Below are 21,217 nucleotides of genomic sequence, written 5' to 3' on the forward strand. Positions count from 1 at the left end.
GGTGGGTGCCTCCCTGCTGGGTGGAGGGCTCATGACATCAGTGGGTGCGCCCCTGCCAGGCGTGGGGCTCATGTTGTTTGTGGTGGGCCCCTGCCAGGTAGGGGAATAAATTGGTGGGTGGGCCCTGTGGGGTGGGGGGATGAGCTGGTGGGTGGGCCCCTGAGGGGTGGGGGGATGAGCTGGTGGGTGGGCCCCGCGGGGTGGGGGGATGAGCTGGTGGGTGGGCCCTGCGGGGTGGTGGTGGGCCCCTGCAGGGTGGGGGGATGAGCTGGTGGGTGACCCCTGCGGGGTGGGGGGATAAGCTGGTGGGTGACCCCTGCAGGGTGGGGGGGTGATCTGGTGGGTGGCCCCTGTGGGGTGGGGGGATGAGCTGGTGGGTGGGCCCTGCGGGGTGGGGGGATGAGCTGGTGGGTGGCCCCTGCGGGGTGGGGGGATGAGCTGGTGGGTGGCCCCTGCGGGGTGGGGGGATGAGCTGGTGGGTGGCCCCTGCGGGGTGGGGGGATGAGCTGGTGGGTGGGCCCCTGCAGGGTGGGGGATGAGCTGGTGGGTGGCCCCTGCGGGGTGGTGGGTGGGCCCTGCAGGGTGGGGGATGAGCTGGTGGGTGGGCCCCTGCAGGGTGGGGGGATGAGCTGGTGGGTGGCCCCTGCGGGGTGGTGGGTGGGCCCTGCAGGGTGGGGGATGAGCTGGTGGGTGGGCCCCTGCAGGGTGGGGGGATGAGCTGGTGGGTGGGCCCTGCGGGGTGGGGGGATGAGCTGGTGGGTGGCCCCCGCGGGGTGGGGGGATGAGCTGGTGGGTGGCCCCCGCGGAGTGGGGGGATGAGCTGGTGGGTGGGCCCTGCGGGGTGGGGGGATGAGCTGGTGGGTGGCCCCCGCGGGGTGGGGGGATGAGCTGGTGGGTGGCCCCTGCGGGGTGGTGGGTGGGCCCTGCAGGGTGGGGGATGAGCTGGTGGGTGGGCCCCTGCAGGGTGGGGGGATGAGCTGGTGGGTGGGCCCTGCGGGGTGGGGGGATGAGCTGGTGGGTGGGCCCTGCGGGGTGGGGGGATGAGCTGGTGGGTGGGCCCCTGTGGGGTGGGGGGATAAGCTGGTGGGTGGGCCCTGCAGGGTGGGGGATGAGCTGGTGGGTGGGCCCCTGCGGGGTGGGGGGATGAGCTGGTGGGTGGGCCCTGCAGGGTGGGGGATGAGCTGGTGGGTGGGCCCTGCAGGGTGGGGGGATAAGCTGGTGGGTGGGCCCCTGCGGGGTGGGGGGACAGCATGGCAGGGAAGGAGCCCGGACAGGTCTGGGTTCAAACCCTGGTGCTGCCCTTGCTGGCTGGGCCACCTGGGCGGGGTGACTATGCCTCTCTGAGCCTCGGTGTCTCCACTGTTAAAATGGGAGCATATAGCAGAGCACAGTGCACCGAGCCTCAGAGGCAGGAGAGGCCCAACTGGCGGGAGTTGTGACCATCACGCATGGTGCGCACAGGGACGCTGGGGCGTGGTGACCCGCTAAGGCTTCCTGGAGCGGGGAAAGGGTCAGAGCTGACCCTTGCAGCCCAGTGGAGGAAGAGAGCGGCCGGAGGAGGTCTGCTCCCCGAGGCCTCAGTTGCGTTCCCCGGGTCCCTAGCTGGGCAAGGCCTACGGCGTGGAGTCCCACGTGCTGAGTCCGGCGGAGACCAAGGCCCTGTACCCGCTGATGAACGTGGACGATCTCTATGGGACCCTGTACGTGCCGCACGACGGCACCATGGACCCTGCCGGCACCTGTACCACCCTCACGAGGGCGGCTGCTGCCCGGGGCGCACAGGTACCAGTGGCCACCGGCCCTGGGTCCCCTGCTCCCAGCCCACCCCTGCTGCCTAAGAACCCCTTCTTGCCGCCGTGTGACCTTGGGCCAGGGAGGACCTCTCTGAGCCGCCTGACCTGCTCCTGTGAAGGCGGCCGTGCCGGGATCCGTCTGTCTGCAGCTGTCCACCCACCTTCCTTCCCTCCCCGAGGTTCCAGTCCTGCTGGGCAAGGGACGCCTCCCCCAACACCTTCCTGTAGCTGTTGTCCTCTGATGTCTCAAGTGTACCCATCCTTGTAGGGAAAAAAGATTTAGGAAAGGCTAACAAGCAAAAAAGTGGGCGTGAAACCCCCCCAGGTGACTGGCGTTGATGTTTCCGATGTGCTCCAAACACATTTTCTGTGAAGATAGATACATGTGTCCAAACGCAGGCATGCTGCTCGCCCGTGTGACCTTCATACCCGACGGTGGACCCCAAACATCTTCAGTCCGATGAGGCTTTTCCTTTTTTCTTTTTTTTTACATCACTTTATGAGAGAGCGCCACTGTGTTTGGGGACAAGTTCTCCAAGTCAAGGAACGCAGGGGTTTAGTTTCTAGGGCTATGACGGTCCCTGTTCCCCGGGAGGGTCGCATGCGTCTGGCCTATCAGAAGCGGTAGCCCAGTCCCCGTCGGGGGGGTGGGGGCAGTGACAGCCCCGTGTGGCTTTGGAAGCAGGCCCTCTCGCTCCCAGGTCATCGAGAACTGCCCCGTGACGGGCATTCGTGTGCGGACGGACGACTTCGGGGTGCGGCGGGTCGCGGCCGTGGAGACGGAGCACGGCTCCATCCAGACGCCCTGTGTGGTCAACTGTGCGGGTGAGAGCCGCTCCCCCGGCCCCTGAGTGGCCACACGGGCTGCGCCCCAGCCCCGGCCTGTCTCTGGGGGAAGGGCCCCCGTGTGCTGACCTGGGGGAGTCGTGGGCAGGGCGGGCGGGCCCGCGGAGGCAGAGCTGAGCCGTCTGGTGCTCTGTGCGCAGGAGTGTGGGCGGACGCCGTGGGCCGGATGGCTGGAGTCAAGGTGCCGCTGGTGGCCATGCACCACGCCTACGTCGTCACCGAGCGCATCGAGGGCATCCAGGTACAGAGCAGCCCCGGGCCCCGTGTCGGCTGCAGGGAGCTGGCTTGTGTGTGTGTGTGTGTGTGTGGGGGGGGGCTCAGGGACCTGGTTCTGAACCTCAGCTCTTACGCCTGGTGTGACCCGTGTGGGTTCTCTCACCATGAGGACCACAAGGAGCCTCAGTCTCCTGATCAGAGAAATGGGTGTTCTGAGTGGTGTGAGAGCCCAGTGAAGTGGCAGAGCTGCAGCCGGTGGGCCGACCCCCCGGGCCCTTGGGCACAGCTCCTCCTCGATGCCCAAGCCCCTCCAGCCTCCTGCAGCCGGCCTGACCTTTTCCCACAACTGTCAACTGTGCCCCACGGCCCAGGGAACCAGTGTGCTTGCGTGCTCCCAAACACGCCCTGGTTCCGGCCTCAGGGCGTCCCGGGCGCCCTGCCCTCTCCTCTCCCCACTTCTCGTCTTCCCTCTCTTGTGCTGGTGGCTGGTGGCTGCCTGTCACCTTGTCATTGACCACTCCTTTTCCCTCCACCCCTCCCTCCCTCTCTCTTTCCCTCCCTCCCTCCACCTACCTACTATCCCTCTATTGCTTTCCCTCCTACCTATCCTTCCATCCATTCCCCCTTTCTTCCGTTCCTCCTCCCTCTAGGGCTCTCTGTCTACCCCTCCAATTATTCATTCATCTCTCCCTATGATGATCTGTCCCTCTGTCCTGCCGTGTGTCCATGTGTCCTCCCCGCCCCCCCATCCCATCTCAGCCGTCTCCGTCAGACGCTGACTGGACAGGCGCAGTGTCCAGGGTCTATGCTAGAAACCGGGCCACAGCCAGGAGGGCCCTTAGTTCTGGTCCAGGCGGAACTGGGGGAAGGCACGGACCAGGGATCAGGCGGGTCCTACCCAAGCCGCCGAGGCTGTGCGGGCGCACGGGGTTGTGGGGGTCCCCGTCTGTGGGCAGAGGCTGCTCCTGTGGAAGCCGTGTCTGCAGGGGGCAGAGAGGGGCGAGCTGGGTGGAGCGTGGCAGTGTCTGCAGGGGGCAGAGAGGGGCGAGCTGGGTGGAGCGTGGCAGTGTCTGCAGGGGGCAGAGAGGGGCGAGCTGGGTGGAGCGTGGCAGTGTCTGCAGGGGGCAGAGAGGGGCGAGCTGGGTGGAGCGTGGCAGTGTCTGCAGGGGGCAGAGAGGGGCGAGCTGGGTGGAGCGTGGCAGTGTCTGCAGGGGGCAGAGAGGGGCGAGCTGGGTGGAGCGTGGCAGTGTCTGCAGGGGGCAGAGAGGGGCGAGCTGGGTGGAGCGTGGCAGTGTCTGCAGGGGGCAGAGAGGGGCGAGCTGGGTGGAGCGTGGCAGTGTCTGCAGGGGGCAGAGAGGGGCGAGCTGGGTGGAGCGTGGCAGTGTCTGCAGGGGGCAGAGAGGGGCGAGCTGGGTGGAGCGTGGCAGCCGGGACCTGCAGGCCATTCAGAGAGGGGAGCCCGCGGGTCTGGGGTGGGGACAGTGTGAGGTGAGACCGCTCTTGTTTAGGGTCAGGCCCCTCAGCAAAGAGGGACCTGGGAGTCTCATCCCCGTCCTTCCCTTTGGTCACCGGGACAGGCCAAGCTGGCCGCTAGGTGACGGCAGAGGTGGAAAGGGTAGGATCTGGGGCCGGGGCCAGGGTCCCCATGGGCTCCGGCCCCTCCCTCGACACAAGGCTTTCTTCATGGAGTTCACTGCCATTCAGTGCAAGGCTCCTGAGGGCCGTTGTGTGCCACCCGCTGGGTGGGCGCTGGGGACAGAGAAACGCACTGCAGCTGTTTGGAGGACAGGCCTGAGGCCCCGGTTCTGTGGGGAGAGCTCTTGGGTGACCACCAGGGGTCGCCCTCAGGCCGCAGTGGGCTCGGGAGGGCTGAGCTAAAGCTGGGACAGGCTGAGGGGCCCTGTGTCCAGGCTAGGGGGAACCCTGGGGCCCCCAGGACTGTGGCCGCTGTCCGTCCATGCCCTGATGCCCCCTCGATGCCCAAATTCAAGGCACCTTTCGGACAGAAGCCGGGCAGAGCCGGCTCCGTGAATTTCAAGGTCAGACCCAAAGCTGGGATTATCATGTTAGTCACAAATGCCGGCCCCTGGGGACCCGTGTGCTTTGGGGGCTCCAGGCTGCACCGGTGCACCAGCCGCTCCAGAACCCCCGAAACTCTTAGGAGGGAAGAGGAGGCGTGGGGCGGGGCGGTCACACATGTGGGAAGGCCTGCCCTCCCGAGGCCTGTCCTGGGCAGTCTGAACCCTGACCTTTCTCAGCGTGCTCCCACAAAGCTTCTTCCCGCCAGGACAGGTCCCAGAGTCTGGGGCTCGGGGGCGTGTGCTGGGAGGCGTGTGCTGGGAGGGCCCTGACTCCGGTGCTGGGAGGCCCCTGACTCCGGGCCTGTGCTGGGGGGCGTGTGCTGGGAGGCCCCTGACTCCGGTGCTGGGAGGCCCCTGACTCCGGGCCTGTGCTGGGGGGCGTGTGCTGGGAGGGCCCTGACTCCGGGCCTGTGCTGGGAGGCGTGTGCTGGGAGGGCCCTGACTCCGGTGCTGGGAGGCCCCTGACTCCGGGCCTGTGCTGGGGGGCGTGTGCTGGGAGGGCCCTGACTCCGGTGCTGGGAAGCCCCTGACTCCGGGCCTGGGCTGGGGGCGTGTGCTGGGAGGCCCCTGACTCCGGGCCTGTGCTGGGGGACGTGTGCTGGGGGGCCCCTGACTCCAGGCCTGTGCTGGGGGGGCGTGTGCTGGGGGGCCCCTGACTCCAGGCCTGTGCTGGGGGCTCATGCCGCCTGCCCACCCGACCCACACCTGGGCTTGGCAGTCTCGGGTTGCAGGGCACAGCCTGCCCTATCTGGGCCTCGGGAGTCAGGGGCCTAGGCGCCCCAGGCCTGCAGTAAGTCTGCGGTAAGGGCTCAGGGCTCGAACTACACGCCCTCGATCTTTCTTCCTCTGGGTCCAGAGGGCTGTGCCGCCCCGGGGACCCCCTCCCCGGTCCTAGCAGAACACAGCCCAGCTGCTCCGTGACCTCACCCCTCCCCTCTCTAGGCCTGGCCTCTGTGCCCCTCAAAGGTGGTGGGCCTGGGTAACAATGTTAATATTGTTAACTTCCGGGCAAAGAGTGTCCGACTTTTTGTGTTTCCTGCAGTTATAGATAGTATTTTTTTTTCTAGTTCAGTTTTACATGTAACTGTTACAAATGATATCTATTATATGTCTACCTACCTCTCATCTATCTCTCCTTTTATCATTTATTATCTATCATTTATCTGTATCTGTCTATGCATCTGTTATTTTTGTTTGTTTGTTTTGTTTTTTTTTTTGAAATTTTCTTCTGAAGCTGGAAACGGGGAGAGACAGTTAGACAGACTCCTGCATGCGCCCGACCGGGATCCACCCGGCACGCCCACCAGGGGCGACGCTCTGCCCACCAGGGGGCGATGCTCTGCCCCTCCGGGGCGTCGCTCTGCCGCGACCAGAGCCACTCTAGCACCTGGGGCAGAGGCCAAGGAGCCATCCCCAGCGCCCGGGCCATCTTTGCTCCAATGGAGGCTTGGCTGCGGGAGGGGAAGAGAGAGACAGAGAGGAAGGAGGGGGTGGGGGTGGAGAAGCAAATGGGCGCTTCTCCTATGTGCCCTGGCCGGGAATCGAATCCGGGTCCCCCGCATGCCAGGCCGACGCTCTACCGCTGAGCCAACCGGCCAGGGCCTATGCATCTGTTATTTATTATCTATTATCTAGTTATATCTCTCTATGACCTACCACCTACTATCTATCTATCTATCTATCTATCTATCTATCTATCTATCTATCTGTCTGTCAACATTATCTTCATCCCCCAAAGCCCACACCCACTACCAGTCACTCCCCACTTCCCACCCCACCTCCAAGCTTAGATCACCTCTCACCTGAGCTCTGTCTCTGCGGAGTTTCCATTTCCGGACATGAAGTGAAACGGAGTCGCACCACACGTGACCTTTGCGCCCGGCTTCTCTCCCTCAGCAGGACGTGCTCGAGGCTCAGCCGTGTGGTACCTGGATTGGAACTCCATTCCTTTTTTACGTCTGAACACCACTCTGTGGCAGACCACGTCTTACTGATCGATCCGTCTGTTGATGGACAGTTGAGGTGTTTCTGCTCTCAGGTGGCTGTAAACAGCGTTGGTGTGGACAGTCACGCCGAGGTGTTCGTGTGGATGTATGTGTGCCTTTCCCTTGGGCAGATACCTCACAGTGGACTCGCTGGGTCACACGGGAGCTCTGCGTGGAACTTTCTGAGGGACTGTCAGACTGGCTTCAGAAGGGGCCGCACCACTCAGCGCCCCCGCCAGCGGAGTCTCGGGCTCTGGTTTCTCCGGGTGCTCACTGCTCACCAGCGCTTGGCATTGTCTGTCTGACTCCCCCCGTCCTGGTGGGGCTGAGACGGTACCGTGTAGGTTTGAGTTTTGAGTTTCACCCCTCTATGACTAAGTGGTGTTAGTCTCTCTCCCTGTGCTCCTCGGCCGTTTGTGTGGCTTCTTTGGAGAGATGTCTGTTCATATGCTCGACTCATCTTTAAACTGTGTTCTTTGCCTTCTTCTTTGTGAGTTATAGGAGTTCTTTATGTCTGCTGGCTACAAGCCCTTTGTCAGATAAACGATGGGCACATACTGTCTCCCGTTCTGTGGGGGGAGGGGGGAGGGTCTCTTCACTTTCTTGATGGTGCTCTTGGCAGCCCGGAAGTTCTCAATTTTGGTAAAGTACAACTGGTCTAACTTTTTCTTCTGTCCCTTGTGCATTTCCTGTCATGTTTAGGAAAGTGTTTCCTAACCCAAGGCCACAAAGGTTGACTCTCATACTTTTCTCTAAGACGTTTAGAGTTTCAGCTTTTCTACTTGGGTCTGGGATCCATCTTGATTAAGTTTTGTGCACGGTGTGAGGTAGGGGTCCCACCTCATTCTTGAGGGTGTGGACGTCCAGTTGTCCTGACATCATCGGTGGAAGTGTGTCTCCCCTCCACCCCCACATTGAGTTGCCTGGGCGTCCTCGTTGAAAATCATAGATGTGTGAGGGTTTATTTCTGGACCCGAGCTCTGCTCCACTGATGTACACATCTGTCTGTACGTTACACCATTCTGCCTCGATCACAGTCGCTTTGCAGTCAGTTTTGAAATTAGGAAGTGTGAGTCCTTCATTTTTTTTATTTTAAAGACTTTTTTTTAAAGACTATTCTGGGTCCCTCATATTTTTGTGTGGATCTGAGGACCAGCTTGTCAACTAATTTCTGCCAAGAAGCCAGCTGAGCTTTTGGTTGGGACTGTGTTTAAACAGTGGTTCAGTTTGGGGGGTGTTTTCATCTTAGCAATAGTAAGTCTTTTGTAAACATGGAATGTCTTTCCACTTAGTTAAGTCTTCTGTGATTCCTTTCAAAAATGTTTTCGAGTTTTTAGGGTATAAGTTGTGTACTTCTGTCAAATTTATTCATAAATATTTTATTGTCTTTGGTAATATTGTAAATGGAATTATTTGCTTAATTTTTGTTTGTTTGTTTTTTTACAGAGACAGAGAGTGAGTCAGAAAGAGGGATAGACAGGGACAGACAGACAGGAACGGAGAGAGATGAGAAGCATCAATCATTAGTTTTTCATTGCACGTTGCAACACCTTAGTTGTTCATTGATTGCTTTCTCATATGTGCCCTGACCGCGGGCCTTCAGCAGACCGAGTAACCCCTTGCTGGAGCCAGCGACCTTGGGCTCATGCTGGTGGGCTTTTGCTCAAACCAGATGAGTCCGTGCTCAAGCGGGCGACCTCGGGGTCTTGAACCTGGGTCCTCTGCATCCCAGTCTGACGCTCCATCCACTGTGCCACTGCCTGGTCAGGCTTATTTGCTTAATTTAATCTTTGATTATTCATTGCTAGTGTATAAAATACAACATATATATATATATATATATATATATATATATATAGTTATTGTATTGACCTTGTATCCCACAGCCTTGGTGAACTATTTTATTCATTCTAATAGGTTTTTAGGGGGTTCCTTAGCGTTTTCTTTATGTAAGATCATGTTGTCTGCAAACAGGTATAATTTTACTTCTATTCTTTAAAAAAAAAATTATTTTTATTTATTGATTCTCAGTGAGAGAGGAAGGGAGAGAGAGGGGGAGAGAGAGAGAGAGAGAGAGAGAGGCAGGAACATCAATCTGTCCCTCTATGTGCCCTGACCAGGGATCGAACCGGCAACCTCCGCACTTCAGGACGACGCTCCAACCAGCTGAGCTATCTATCCGGCCAGGGCTCGTTTCACTTCTTTTTCAGATCGAGTGCCTTTTATTGCTTTATCTCACCTTAGCGGCTGGCCTGGCCAGGACCCCCAGCGCCGCGTTGAGTGGGGGTGGTGAGCGCGGGCAGGCTTCCCGTGGCCCGCAGTACAGGAGAAGCCGTAAACCAGTCCGTGTGGGCCGTGGCTGGTTCTCAGCTGCCCGTTATCAGGAGGGGCCTTCTGCTCTTCGCTCGCTGGGCGTTGTTATTGTGAAAACGACGTGTTGGAGTCCATCACCTGCCCTGGCCGCCTCTCCTGAGATTAGGGTGTTTCGTCCTTTGTTGGCCTGGTGTTCTACTGAGATTGATTTTCAGCCATTAAACCAACCTTGCCTTCCTGGGACAAATCCCGTTTGGTCGTGGTATTATTCTATAGCACCCTTTTTCGACGTCCCTGGATTACAGTCTGCTAGTATTTTGTTGACGGTATCTGCACTGATAGCCATAACTGTTACGATGTCACCCTGCAACATTTCAACAGATCCGTCGAGCACCTGTCGATAATGTACTCTGCACACTCGCACACGCCCGAGGGCCCACGTGGAGCTGTCAGTCCCAGTCACTGTCACGGAGGATGGCGCCCACTGCCTTCTCACCTCTCCATTCTGACTGAGCCCGTGGCCGCCACGCGGCTGTTGTCCTGGGACCCCCCACCCCCCGTTGGGTCTGTTATCCCCAGGGTCCAGGGCATGCTCTCTGGTCACTCTCCAAGAAGGGATACATGGACATGAATGCTTTTGTTTAAAAAGGAAAGGCCACATCTTTATTCTTTGCTCACAGGAGATTGATGGGTTGACCGGGTCTAGAGCTCCACATTTAAAATAGTCTGTCGAGAGTTCTGAAGGCTGTGTTCCAGGCCTCCTAGCCTCCAGAACCGCTGTTTCTTTACGCAGGACCCACCTGTCCAGCTGGCGTTCGCCTGATTTCACCCCGACGTGGCCTCGGTGCAGGCCCGGTCCGTTCACGGGGCCTGTTGGGCCCCTGTGGGCCCTTCAATACACAGGTTCATGCGTTTCAGTTTGAGGCATCGTCTCAGGTCATTGTTTCTCTGATCTCTCTTCCTGGAACCCCCGGAGGTGTCTGTTGGGCCTTCAGGACCGACTTTCTCATTTCCCTCCTTACGACATTTTTTTAGCCAACTATCTGGAAGGCGATCTCGGCCTTCTCTGACCCTCTGTTGACTGTTTCGTTGTGATGAGCCTGTTCCATTTAAAGATGTCTTTCTTGGTCTGGGATTGGGCCTCTGTTTTACGGGCCCAATGTTCTCACACCTCTGAAGTCCGTGGGATGGTTCCGTTGCCTGCGGGCAGGCAGGAAGCTCGGAGAGGACCAGGGGTTGAGGGAAAAGTCCTCTTCTTTAGTGAGGGTCCCTCACTAAGGGTGTCAGTGCCTGGAGCCTCCTTCAGGCCACTCAGAGTCCCCACGAAAGGGTCTCTGGTCTGCTGTCGAGTGGGGAGGGCAGCCCACTCCTCGCCTCCTCCCAGCCTGGAGCCTCTGGGGATCTACGTCCCCCCGAGTCTGACCTCAGGGCTCCTGGAGGGCAGGGTCTGGCCCTCGGCGGCACGGGGTGGGGAGGGGGGGGGATCTGCGTCCAGCTGCTTTGAAAGGACCTCGCCGTCTTCCTGTCCACATACACGCACACGCACACACGTCCTCTCACACGCACACACAAACACGTGCGTGCACATTCCGTCAGTCACCCCCACGCACAGGGACATGACCGGCTCAGTCTCTGCAGCTGGGAGGGGCAGACGGTGGCACGCCGGCCTGACTTGTTCAGTCTCCTCCCCCAGCCCCCAGCAGTGGCCCCGCCCTCCCTGACCGCTCTGCACCCCCGTGTGGTTGGGGTCTCCCTGTCTGTGCTGGTGGTCTCTCTGCTCTCTTCTCTTGGCCGGTTATACCCCTCTCCCCCCTCCCTCCCGCATTCCTCCTCCTCTTTACATCTTTGATACTATTCTATGGGGTTTGGGGAAGGACATACTGGAGTGGGGCTGGTGTGTCCACTGTGTAAACTGAAGCCCCGGTCTCCTCTGTCCTCGGGTCCCACAACAAGGAGGAGGCGAGTGTCCTGGGACCCCTGGTGGGAGCGCTGGGCCCACCGCCCAGCTCTGGCTGACCCCAAGGCCCCTCTGCTCTGCTTTCCAGAACATGCCCAACGTCCGTGACCACGATGCCTCGGTCTACCTCCGCCTCCAAGGGGACGCCTTGTCTGTGGGCGGCTACGAGCCCAACCCCGTCTTCTGGGAGGAGGTGAGAGGCGGAGGGGGGCAGGGAGGGGCTGGGGGCTGTGTCTCTGCGGCCCGCACAGCACGGGGAAACCTTCCTCCCCGGAGCCCAGCTCCTGAAGCCCCTGAGGGCACACCCCAGGAACAGCAGGTCCCGGCGCTGCAGGGCAGACCCCACAGGGCCTGGCTCACAGGTGGATCCACACCTCGGGCAGGTGGAGGGCTTACCTCAAAGCACCAGCGGTGAGAGGCTGTAAAACTGCAAGAGGGCAGCGTTCGAAGCCCAGGAGGCCCTCTGTCTCCCAGCCAGCAGCCCTGTGACCCCTCAGCCCCGCGGCTGCAGCAGCGTCTCCCAGGCCTGGCCGCTCCCTGGCAGCCCCTGGATTTGAGTGAAGACCCAGGGGGCCCCTTGGCTACCCCAAGTGTGTGTGGGCCACCCTCGCTCTTACATTCATGCATTTCATCCACCAGTTGAATGACTAAATGGCCGATTTGGGCCAGATACTGTTTTGCTTTTTTGCTTTCTGGGGGAACAGGAAGACTAAGATAAAAGTCCCTGTCCCAGAGGCCTGTACTTTGGTGGGGAGACATACAACAAATCAATAAACAAGTAATGAGGATTCCCTGAGGAGGTGACACCTGAGCAGGGTCCTGCAGAGAATAAGGAACTGCCCCTGGTAGAGGTGAAGGCCCGGGGGTCAGTCTTGCCCTCCTTGAAGGACTAAAGGAAGGTCCGCGTGGCTCAGTCAGTGGTGGATGTGGGCAGGGCCGACTCACGTAGGGTTTTGCCGACCACAGAGGAGTCACTGGGATCCACAGGAAGCTTAAGGGCCAGAGGGGGCGCGGTCTGACTTCAGAGAATGGACGGAAGGGGGCGGGGAAGCAGGGCGGGCCTTGCTGATGGGTCAGCGAGGGGGAGACCAACCGAGGGCACCTGCAGGGGACCGCCAGCCCCATCACCCACCCGGAGGTCACCTGTGAGGACCGCCAGCCCCTCACTCACCGGGAGGGCACCTGTGGGAACCACCAGCCACGTCACCCACCGGGAGGGCACCTGTGGGGACCGCCAGCCCCGTCACCCACCGGGAGGGCACCGGTGGGGACCGCCAGCCCTGTCACCCACAGGGAGGGCACCCGTGGGGACCGCCAGCCCCGTCACTCACCGGGAGGGCACCTTTGGGGACCACCAGCCCCTTACCCATTCACCGGGAGGGCACCCGTGGGGACCGCCAGCCCCGTCACCCACCGGGAGGGCACCTGTGGGGACCGCCAGCCCCGTCACCCACCGGGAGGGCACCCGTGGGGACCGCCAGCCCCGTCACCCACCGGGAGGGCACCTGCAGGGGACCGCCAGCCCCGTCACTCACCGGGAGGGCACCTTTGGGGACTGCCAGCCCCTTACCCATTCACCGGGAGGGCACCCGTGGGGACAGCCAGCCCTGTCACCCACCGGGAGGGCACCCGTGGGGACCGCCAGCCCCGTCACCCACCGGGAGGGCACCTGCAGGGGACCGCCAGCCCCGTCACCCACCGGGAGGGCACCTGCAGGGGACCGCCAGCCCCGTCACCCACCGGGAGGGCACCTGTGGGGACCGCCAGTCCCTCACGCACCGGGAGGGCCCCTGTGGGGACCATCAGCCCCGTCACTCACCGGGAGGGCCCCTGTGGGGACCGCCAGCCCCGTCACCCACCGGGAGGGCACCTGAGGGGACCGCCAGCCCTGTCACTCACCAGATGTGGGGAAGCAGCAGCTCCCATGGGGGCGTCACAGGGCAGGTCCCCGCCCCCCTCCCCAGGTGTCAGACAAGTTTGCTTTCGGCCTCTTCGACCTGGACTGGGACGTGTTCACCCAGCACATCGAAGGCGCCATCAACCGGGTCCCTGTGCTGGAGAGGACGGGGGTCAAGTCCACGGTCTGCGGCCCAGGTGAGTGGGCAGGCCTAGGAGCTGGGGGCGGGCGTCCGTGGGTTCTCTGGGCACGACCCTGAGTGTCCCTACGCTCTCTGTCACGTCCTTCCTGCTGCCCTGGGTGGTGGGCTCTGCTTTACGCCTCTCCGCAGGCCGGGACCTGAGCTTGGCCAGGGCAGACGTTTGTCCCCAGTGGGCACAAAGCCGGGCTCCTTCCCACCCCAGTGCGAGCTCCTCCTGAGGCCACAGCCTGGGCCCTGAGTCTCCATTCCTCCCGGGAACTGGGTGTTCCCATCTGTGAAATGGGGGGTCAGCCCCTCCTGGAGCACGGTGGTGCCAAGCGAGGCGAGGAGGCCAAGCCGGGTCCCGATGCCGTTCCCTCGGGGCCCAAGGTGGCAGTCCAGTCCAGCCACAGCCCCTCTCCCTGCTTCCCACACATCCTCCCACCTGGCTGGGACTCCAGGGCATCAGCCTCAGTCCCCTCTCCCTGCTTCCCACTCACCCTCCCACCTGGCTGGGACTCCGGTCCAGCCTCAGCCCTCTCCCTGCTTCCCACACACCCTCCCACCTGGCTGGGACTCCGGGGTGTCAGCCTCAACCCCCTCTCCCTGCTTCCCACTCACCCTCCCACCTGGCTGGGACTCCGGTCCAGCCTCAGCCTCAGTCCCCTCTCCCTGCTTCCCACTCACCCTCCCACCTGGCTGGGACTCCAGGGCCCCCTCTCCCTGCTTCCCACACACCCTCCCACCTGGCTGGGACTCCGGGGCATCAGCCTCAACTCCCTCTCCCTGCTTCCCACTCACCCTCCCACCTGGCTGGGACTCCAGGGCATCAGCCTCAGTCCCCTCTCCCTGCTTCCCACTCACCCTCCCACCTGGCTGGGACTCCGGTCCAGCCTCAGCCCTCTCCCTGCTTCCCACTCACCCTCCCACCTGGCTGGGACTCCGGGGTGTCAGCCTCAACCCCCTCTCCCTGCTTCCCACTCACCCTCCCACCTGGCTGGGACTCCGGTCCAGCCTCAGCCCTCTCCCTGCTTCCCACTCACCCTCCCACCTGGCTGGGACTCCGGTCCAGCCTCAGCCCTCTCCTTGCTTCCCACACACCCTCCCACCTGGCTGGGACTCCAGAGTGTCAGCCTCAGCCCTCTGCTCTGGCCTCACCCACTCAGTGTGGGCGGGAGCAGGCCCTGCTCTCTGCCACAGGGAGAGCCATGCCCAGGGGGCTGGAGCAGAGGGGGGGGGGAGCTGGGAACCAGCGCTCAGCTCCCAGAGGGCCGTGGGGCGTGTGGAGCTCAGCCCCTGACCCCACCCCGCAGGCCGGCGGGGAGACGGGCCCGCAGAGCTGAAGCGCCTGGCCACGGCCACCTCCAGCTCATGCCTGCTGGGCCGCCTGCTGGGCCGGACTTTGGAAATTCAAAGATAACCGGACATACTCCTGCATGAGTAACTTACAGCTCAGCACGGGGAGATGACCGCTCGATGAGTCCATGGCTTGGGACAGTGCCATCCTGGGGTGGCCCCAGGGAGCTAGGGGACCCCGGGGCGGGGGAGGCTAGTGCAGACGGAGCGGGTGGGCTGAGTTGGATCTCAAAGGCCCTGTGTGCAGATGGAGAAGATTCCAGAACAAGGTTCTTCCAGGCCAAGGGGCGAGATGAACAGGGATGTGATGTGAAGGGGCCGGTCCGGAGCTGTGCCCACGAGAGGCCGGGCAGAGCTCGGTGGCTGCAGCTCCAGCAGCCGGGCTCCCGGGCAGGGAGGCAGCCGGTCCCAGGATGCGGAGGCAGGGGCCGAGGCTGGGGCCTGGGGCCCTGGCTGGGGGTGGTCCCCGGGAGGCAGCCGGTCCCAGGATGCGGAGGCAGGGGCCGAGGCTGGGGCCTGGGGTCCTGGCTGGGGGTGGTCCCCGGGAGGCAGCCGGTCCCAGGATGCAGAGGCAGGGGCCGAGGCTGGGGCCTGGGGTCCTGGCTGGGGGTGGTCCCCGGGAGGCAGCTGGTCCCAGGATGCAGAGGCAGGGGCCGAGGCTGGGGCCTCAGGGGTCCTGGCTGGGGGTGGTCCCTGGGAGGCAGCTGGTCCCAGGATGCAGAGGCAGGGGCCGAGGCTGGGGCCTCAGGGGTCCTGGCTGGGGGTAGTCCCCGGGAGGCAGGAGGGCCCGAGCTGGCTCCGGAGCCCGATGCTGGGGCAGGACTCTGGTTCAGTCCAGCAGCTGCCAGTGACCAGCACCTATTCGTGTGCCACTCATGCTCACCAGCACCTCGTCGGAGCAGAGATAGGCCCACGCAGTCTGGCAGGCTGGTCCCGGGGCAGCTAGGTGACGGCAGCCGCGTGGGGCAGGGGCTGTGACGGGAGTACCGGGGCGGGGGGCGCGTGGTGGGCTGTCCAGAGAAGGGAGAGCCAGACCGGGCCCTGAGGGGGGTGTTCCGGGCGGGGGGCGCGTGGTGGGCTGTCCAGAGAAGGGACAGCCAGACCGGGCCCTGAGGGGGGGTGTTCCGGGCGGGGGGCGCGTGGTGGGCTGTCCAGAGGGAGAGCCAGACCGGGCCCTGAGGGGGGTGTTCCGGGCGGGGGGCGCGTGGTGGGCTGTCCAGAGAAGGGACAGCCAGACCGGGCCCTGAGGGGGGTGTTCCGGGCGGGGGGCGCGTGGTGGGCTGTCCAGAGAAGGGACAGCCAGACCGAGCCCTGAGGGGGGTGTTCCGGGCGGGGGGCGTGTGGTGGGCCGGAGACAAGCCACCCCCCACGGTCCCCACAGAATCACACAGGCGTCACCCCTCCTTCCTGACACACACGGGCGCTCTTTAGTCCTCAACCAATGGGCAGAGAGAGGGAGCCGGGACCCGTTTCAGGGCTGTGGCGAGCGGTCAGCGAGGAAGCGGTGTCTGAGGCTCTGAGCTCCCTGTGCCTCGGGGCGTCGTCTGTGGGACGGGGACAGAGCCCTACGCAGCAGGGACGGGACCAAGAGGAGAAACCGCATGCAGGTGCAAGGCGGGGCCTGGGCCCATGGACTGCGGAGTCCCAGGGGTGGGCGTGGACAGCCAGAGGCCAGGGGGTAGACCGACACCCCAGGCCACGCTGGGAGTGAGGGGGCGCTGAGACAGGAGAGGGGAAGGGTCCCAACCTCCAGGGGCTGTGGCCTGCCTGGGTGTCCATCCCTCTCCATCCTGGTACACTGGATGTCTACACAGCCGCCGGCCCGAGCCTTTTAATCCGTTGTCTGGGGCCTAAGGAAGCCTTTTGACCAGAGGCACCGTTTCCCAGGGAGCAATGGAGGGGTGCAGGGGCCACCCGCAGGGGGCAGGCTGGCAGCACCCTGAGACTCAGGGCGCAGGAAGTGGGAGCAGGCTGATGATTCACAGCTCCCCGAAGCCTCCCTGGGGACTGGCCTGGAACAACCCCAGGGGCACGGATAACCCAGCCGCCCTGCAGTGTAATTAGCCCGGGGGGCATCGCCCCCAGGGAGCCTCACCGGGAAGAGGAGCTGCGGTTTCCCGGCTGTGGGAGGAGGTTCCTGGGGGGAATCGGTGGTTCTCCTTGCCAGGAGGCCAGCACAGTCGGGGCCTTTGGCCTCTGGAACAGAACAGGGGAGTCCCAGGCCCCCCTTGACTTCGGGGAAGTGAGGGCCGGGCAGAGCTCTCCCTCCAGGGTCAGGAGGTCAGAGCCAGGGCGGGGTCTTGTCTGCTGGCCGGAGTCCTGTGCACCCAGTGTCTCTGTGTTGCTCAGTTGTTTGTTAAACATTCAAGAGACCCTTGTCCCCTGAAAGGGCGCTCCGCTGGCTGGTCCCTCATGTCCCTTCTGAGGTCGTCAGAACTTCCCGCCCGCCCACCAGGCCTGGACATATCCCCATCCTGGAGTCAAGGGACGTGGCCTCAGCCTCCATCCCCCCCCATCTCCCCTGAGCCCCCCCAGCCTCTCCCAACCCCCCCCACCTGACCCTCCCCCAGGGCTGCCCCAGGGGAGCTCTGCCCTCCCCTGCAGCCACCTTCCTGCCCCCCCCCCCCAGGGTGCTGCCTTTCCTGCTCCCTGGAAACCTCCCTCAGCTCAGACACTGCCCGCCTAGGTCAGGCCTTGGTGATCGCAGGGAGCGGCAGTGAAGAGCTCCGGCTGGGGGCCAGGCAGCCCTGACCAGTGGCCCCAGGTCCACGGTTCACTAACTGGGTGACCCGGGGTAAATCAGACCAGAGCCACCCAATGTGCTCATCAGTGACCCAGGACAGGACTGCCCGCCAGAAAGGGCTGCGCGGGGCAGGCAGCCCAGCAGTCACCTGAGACCCCTTCTCCCACCGCCTCGACTTTCCGTTTTTTGCTCATTTACATACTTCCTCTGTTCCCCCCCCCTCCTCCATCTGCTCCCCGAGGGGTGGGTGGGACTTGTCCAGAGCAGACTCCCAGGGCTGAGCCCTGGGCCCATACAGAGGGCTGCAAATATCCGTAGACAGATTAACTCACAGCCCTGGGAGGTCTGTACCGTCATTCCAATTTTACAGATGAGGGGACTAAGGTTCAGAGAGGTGAAGCGCCTTGCCCAAGGTCACACAGCTAGGAAGGGGTGAACCGGGCTTAGCACCCAGGACTATGACTGCCAAGTCCAGCTCTTTGTAAATATGCCCAAGGGTCCCTTTCCCTCCATGTCCTGGCCTCTGCCTGAGGCACGCTGGCTGCCCAGAAGTGAGAACCTCGGTCCCCTTTTCCAAAGAACTTGTGATCATTTATTCAGTCAATGAACAGTTATGAAGCACATACTGTTTGCTGGGCCCTGAGCAAAGCCCAGGCCCTGCCCACTGGGTGCTCATGGTCCAGTGGGTAGGAGTGACTATCAATGACACAGCAGAAAGCTGGTGCAGTGAGGGGGAGCCATATGCCATGATGGGGGCTCAGGGAAAGGCCCCTTATCAGCGGGAGATGGTGATAGCTATGAGACAAATGTGTACCCAACACGACAGAACCTGGCTCAGGTCGGAGGGTTCTGGTAGTAAATGCTGAGGCCCTCAGGGGAATGTGGCGGGAGCAATCAAGGGAGGCTCCCTGGAAGAAGTGGCATTGAGCTGGGTGTTAAGGATAACGGGGGTCTGGATGAAGGAGGCATTTGCAGGCCCCTGCCTCAATCACTGCCCTCTCAGGAGACCCCCCACCCAGGTGCGTGCAGCCTGGAGGGAGCCCCAGACCTCGCCTTCCTTTCAGAGTCCTTCACCCCGGACCACAAGCCCCTGATGGGGGAGGCGCCAGAAGTCCGAGGGTTCTTCCTGGGCTGCGGCTTCAACAGTGCGGGTGAGTGCGGGCAGCTCCCCACCCCCGTGGCCTCTCTCAGAGCTGCCCCAGGTGGGGTGAGGCGGCTGGCCCAGGAGTCCTGTGCCCTGTGAAGGGTGGAGGCAGGAGAGGCCCCCACGTCCCAGCTGCGAGACCCGGGGGCGTGGGGAGAGATGCTGCCCGTGGGACGGGACGGGCACGGAACCGGGGCGAGGAGCTCTGGGGTGGACCGCGGACCTGTGGCTCCACTCCCGCAGGCATGATGCTGGGCGGCGGCTGCGGGCAGGAGCTGGCCCACTGGATTGTCCACGGGCGCCCGGAGAAGGACATGTACGGCTATGACATCAGGCACGTCTGCACCGGAAGCTGCGGGCGGGGGGCGGGGCGGGGGCGGCCCTAAGATCTGGCCCCGTGCGGGGGGGGGGGGGAGGGGGCGGGGCCACGGGGGCGGGGCCACCTCCTCACCTGCGGCCCTAGGATCTGGCCCCGTGCGGGGTGGGGCGTGGGGCGGGGCCGCCTCCTCACCGGGGGCCCTAGGATCTGGCCCGGGGTGGGGTGGGGCAGGGGGCGGGGCGGGGGGCGGCCCTAGGACCTGGCCCGGGGCGGGGTGGGGCGGGGGGCAGGGTCGCCTCCTCACCGGGGGCACTAGGATCTGGCCCAGTGCGGGGTGGGGGGGTAAATAGCCAGGGCTATTGAGAAAGGAGCCTTCCCTGAAATTCAGAGGGCTTCCAGGAAGAGGAGGCAGTGAGGGAAGAAAGGGAGGTAAGGCGCCCAGCGGGGGAGCGGGGAGCTGAGGGTGCCTGGGTGTGGCCGCTCCGTGGCCCTTTGGCAAGTGTCCGGGATCTCCAGTCCCGTGTCTTGCCTGACCCGCCGGACGGCTCCTGGATCAGCTGCGGGATCCAGTCCGCCCACTTTGCAGACAGGGAGACCGAGTCCTGGGGAGCCGGAGGGACTGCACTGGTTTCCAGGGAGGGGCTGAGCTAGGACGGCCGTCATTAGCACGTGCGGGGTGGCTGGGAGCCGGGCAGCTGGAGTGGGTGGCCAGCGGCACGGCCTCCTTGCAGGCTGAGCGGCACAGATCAGAGGGACCTTGAGCCGTGTCCTCACTGTGACCCGGGGTAACGACGCACGTCCTGCTTGGTCTGCGCAGGCAGAGCCCTCGGCAACAGGTCTGCGCGTGGCAGCGCTGAGCACAGCTGAGCTGAGGCCGAGGAGGGGTCCTGGTGGCCCTGGAGTTGGGGCCAGTGACACAGGCACTCATAGGCAGGTCTGGACGGTGGGCTGGGGCCTTGTCCCTCAGCCCTGGGCCTGCGCTGGAAATAGCTCTTTAGACTACAGCAGTTACTGGTGATATTGGTCATATTCATTCTCATAACAGCTCCACCCCCCCACCCCCGTCTCCCAATCGGGTCGGAAAGTCATACTTGTAGAACTGAGTGTAAACTCACAGTCTGTCAGCTTGGTGAGGTTCTGACAGGAACTGCTGGGGACAGAACACCAGCCCGTGAGGACGAAGCCGGGGAGGAGGTGGCCCCGGAGGAGGGAGAGGCCCCCAGTGGAGAGGGGAAGGAAGGACAGGTGGGGAGGCTGGGTGAGCTGGGGTCGGCGGGGCCCCTGACACAGGCGGGCCAGGGGTCTGACTCCAGCCCAGCAGCAGTGCAGTCTGGCCGGGGCAGCTGAGGCCCATCGAGGAGGCCAGATGGACAAGCCAGCTGTCGGGCGGCTCTGGCAGCTGTGCCCACGGAGAGGCTGGAGGAGGGGCTGTGTGTGGGGGTGGGGCGGGGGGTTGCAGGTGAGGAGGCTGAGCTCACCAAGGTCTGGGGGTGCCGAAGGCCCCATGGTGGGGGCACGGAGAGCCGGGAACTCCTGCTGACGTCCGAGCCACATGGAGGATTCCGCTGGAGGGAATGAGGACCGGGCTTCGCCCTGGATCCCCGGTTCTCGGCCGGCCGGCCCTTGCCTGCCAGGCCTCCACGGCCAGTGACCGGCCCGCACTCCATCCATGACAGGCGTTTCCATCACTCGCTCACGGACAACCGCCGCTGGATTCGCGAGCGCAGCCACGAGTCCTACGCCAAGAACTACTCTGTCGTCTTCCCCCACGATGAGCCCCTGGCCGGCCGCAACATGCGGAGGGACCCCCTACACGAGGTGCCCGCCCTGTGCCAGCTGGGGTCCCTGTCGGGGAGTGCGGGGTGTCGGGGTGACAGTGCAGGCGGGACCCCCTACACGAGGTGCCCGCCCTGTGCCAGCCGGGGTCCCTGTCGGGGAGTGCGGGGTGTCGGGGTGACAGTGCAGGAGGGACCCCCTACACGAGGTGCCCGCCCTGTGCTAGCCGGGGTCCCTGTCGGGGAGTGCGGGGTGTCGGGGTGACAGTGCAGGCGGGGCCCCACCTGCCGGGCAGCTGGTGACGAGGTGGCTGGCTCACCCCCAGGTGCTCGCTAACAGAAGGCACTCAGAGCGCACATCTGAGTGTCTTCCTGCCTGCTGGCAGCTGGGGGTTCTGAGGGGCAGGTGCACGGGCAGGTGCAGGCGGGGTGCCTTGCATCAGGTGGGCGCAGCCAGATGGCGGCATGCTGCGGAGACGCACTCCTGCATGGGGAGCCTGCTCCACGCCTGTCCTCCCCGGAGAGTTGCAGGAGTCCCTGCTGTCATTTCTTCTGGGGTTACACCCAGGAATGGGATGGCTGGGCCCCCATGACAGTACTGCAGACTGGGG

At 63.4% G+C, this 21,217-nt stretch overlaps 1 protein-coding gene across 1 annotated transcript in view; it reads left to right on the top strand.

The window, feature by feature from the left end:
- SARDH (sarcosine dehydrogenase) overlaps positions 1-21,217 on the top strand; it is a 58,279-nt gene that overhangs the window by 2,176 nt on the left and 34,886 nt on the right. The window contains exons 3-10 of the mRNA XM_066366759.1: positions 1,603-1,782; positions 2,495-2,618; positions 2,780-2,880; positions 11,280-11,384; positions 13,156-13,285; positions 18,433-18,519; positions 18,756-18,846; positions 20,508-20,649. Of these exons, the coding sequence (XP_066222856.1) occupies positions 1,603-1,782; positions 2,495-2,618; positions 2,780-2,880; positions 11,280-11,384; positions 13,156-13,285; positions 18,433-18,519; positions 18,756-18,846; positions 20,508-20,649 (960 nt within the window). The remainder of the gene's footprint in view (positions 1-1,602; positions 1,783-2,494; positions 2,619-2,779; positions 2,881-11,279; positions 11,385-13,155; positions 13,286-18,432; positions 18,520-18,755; positions 18,847-20,507; positions 20,650-21,217) is intronic.

This window comes from Saccopteryx leptura, chromosome 2 (genome assembly GCF_036850995.1).
Source record: "Saccopteryx leptura isolate mSacLep1 chromosome 2, mSacLep1_pri_phased_curated, whole genome shotgun sequence".
Taxonomy (NCBI): Eukaryota; Metazoa; Chordata; class Mammalia; order Chiroptera; family Emballonuridae; genus Saccopteryx; species Saccopteryx leptura.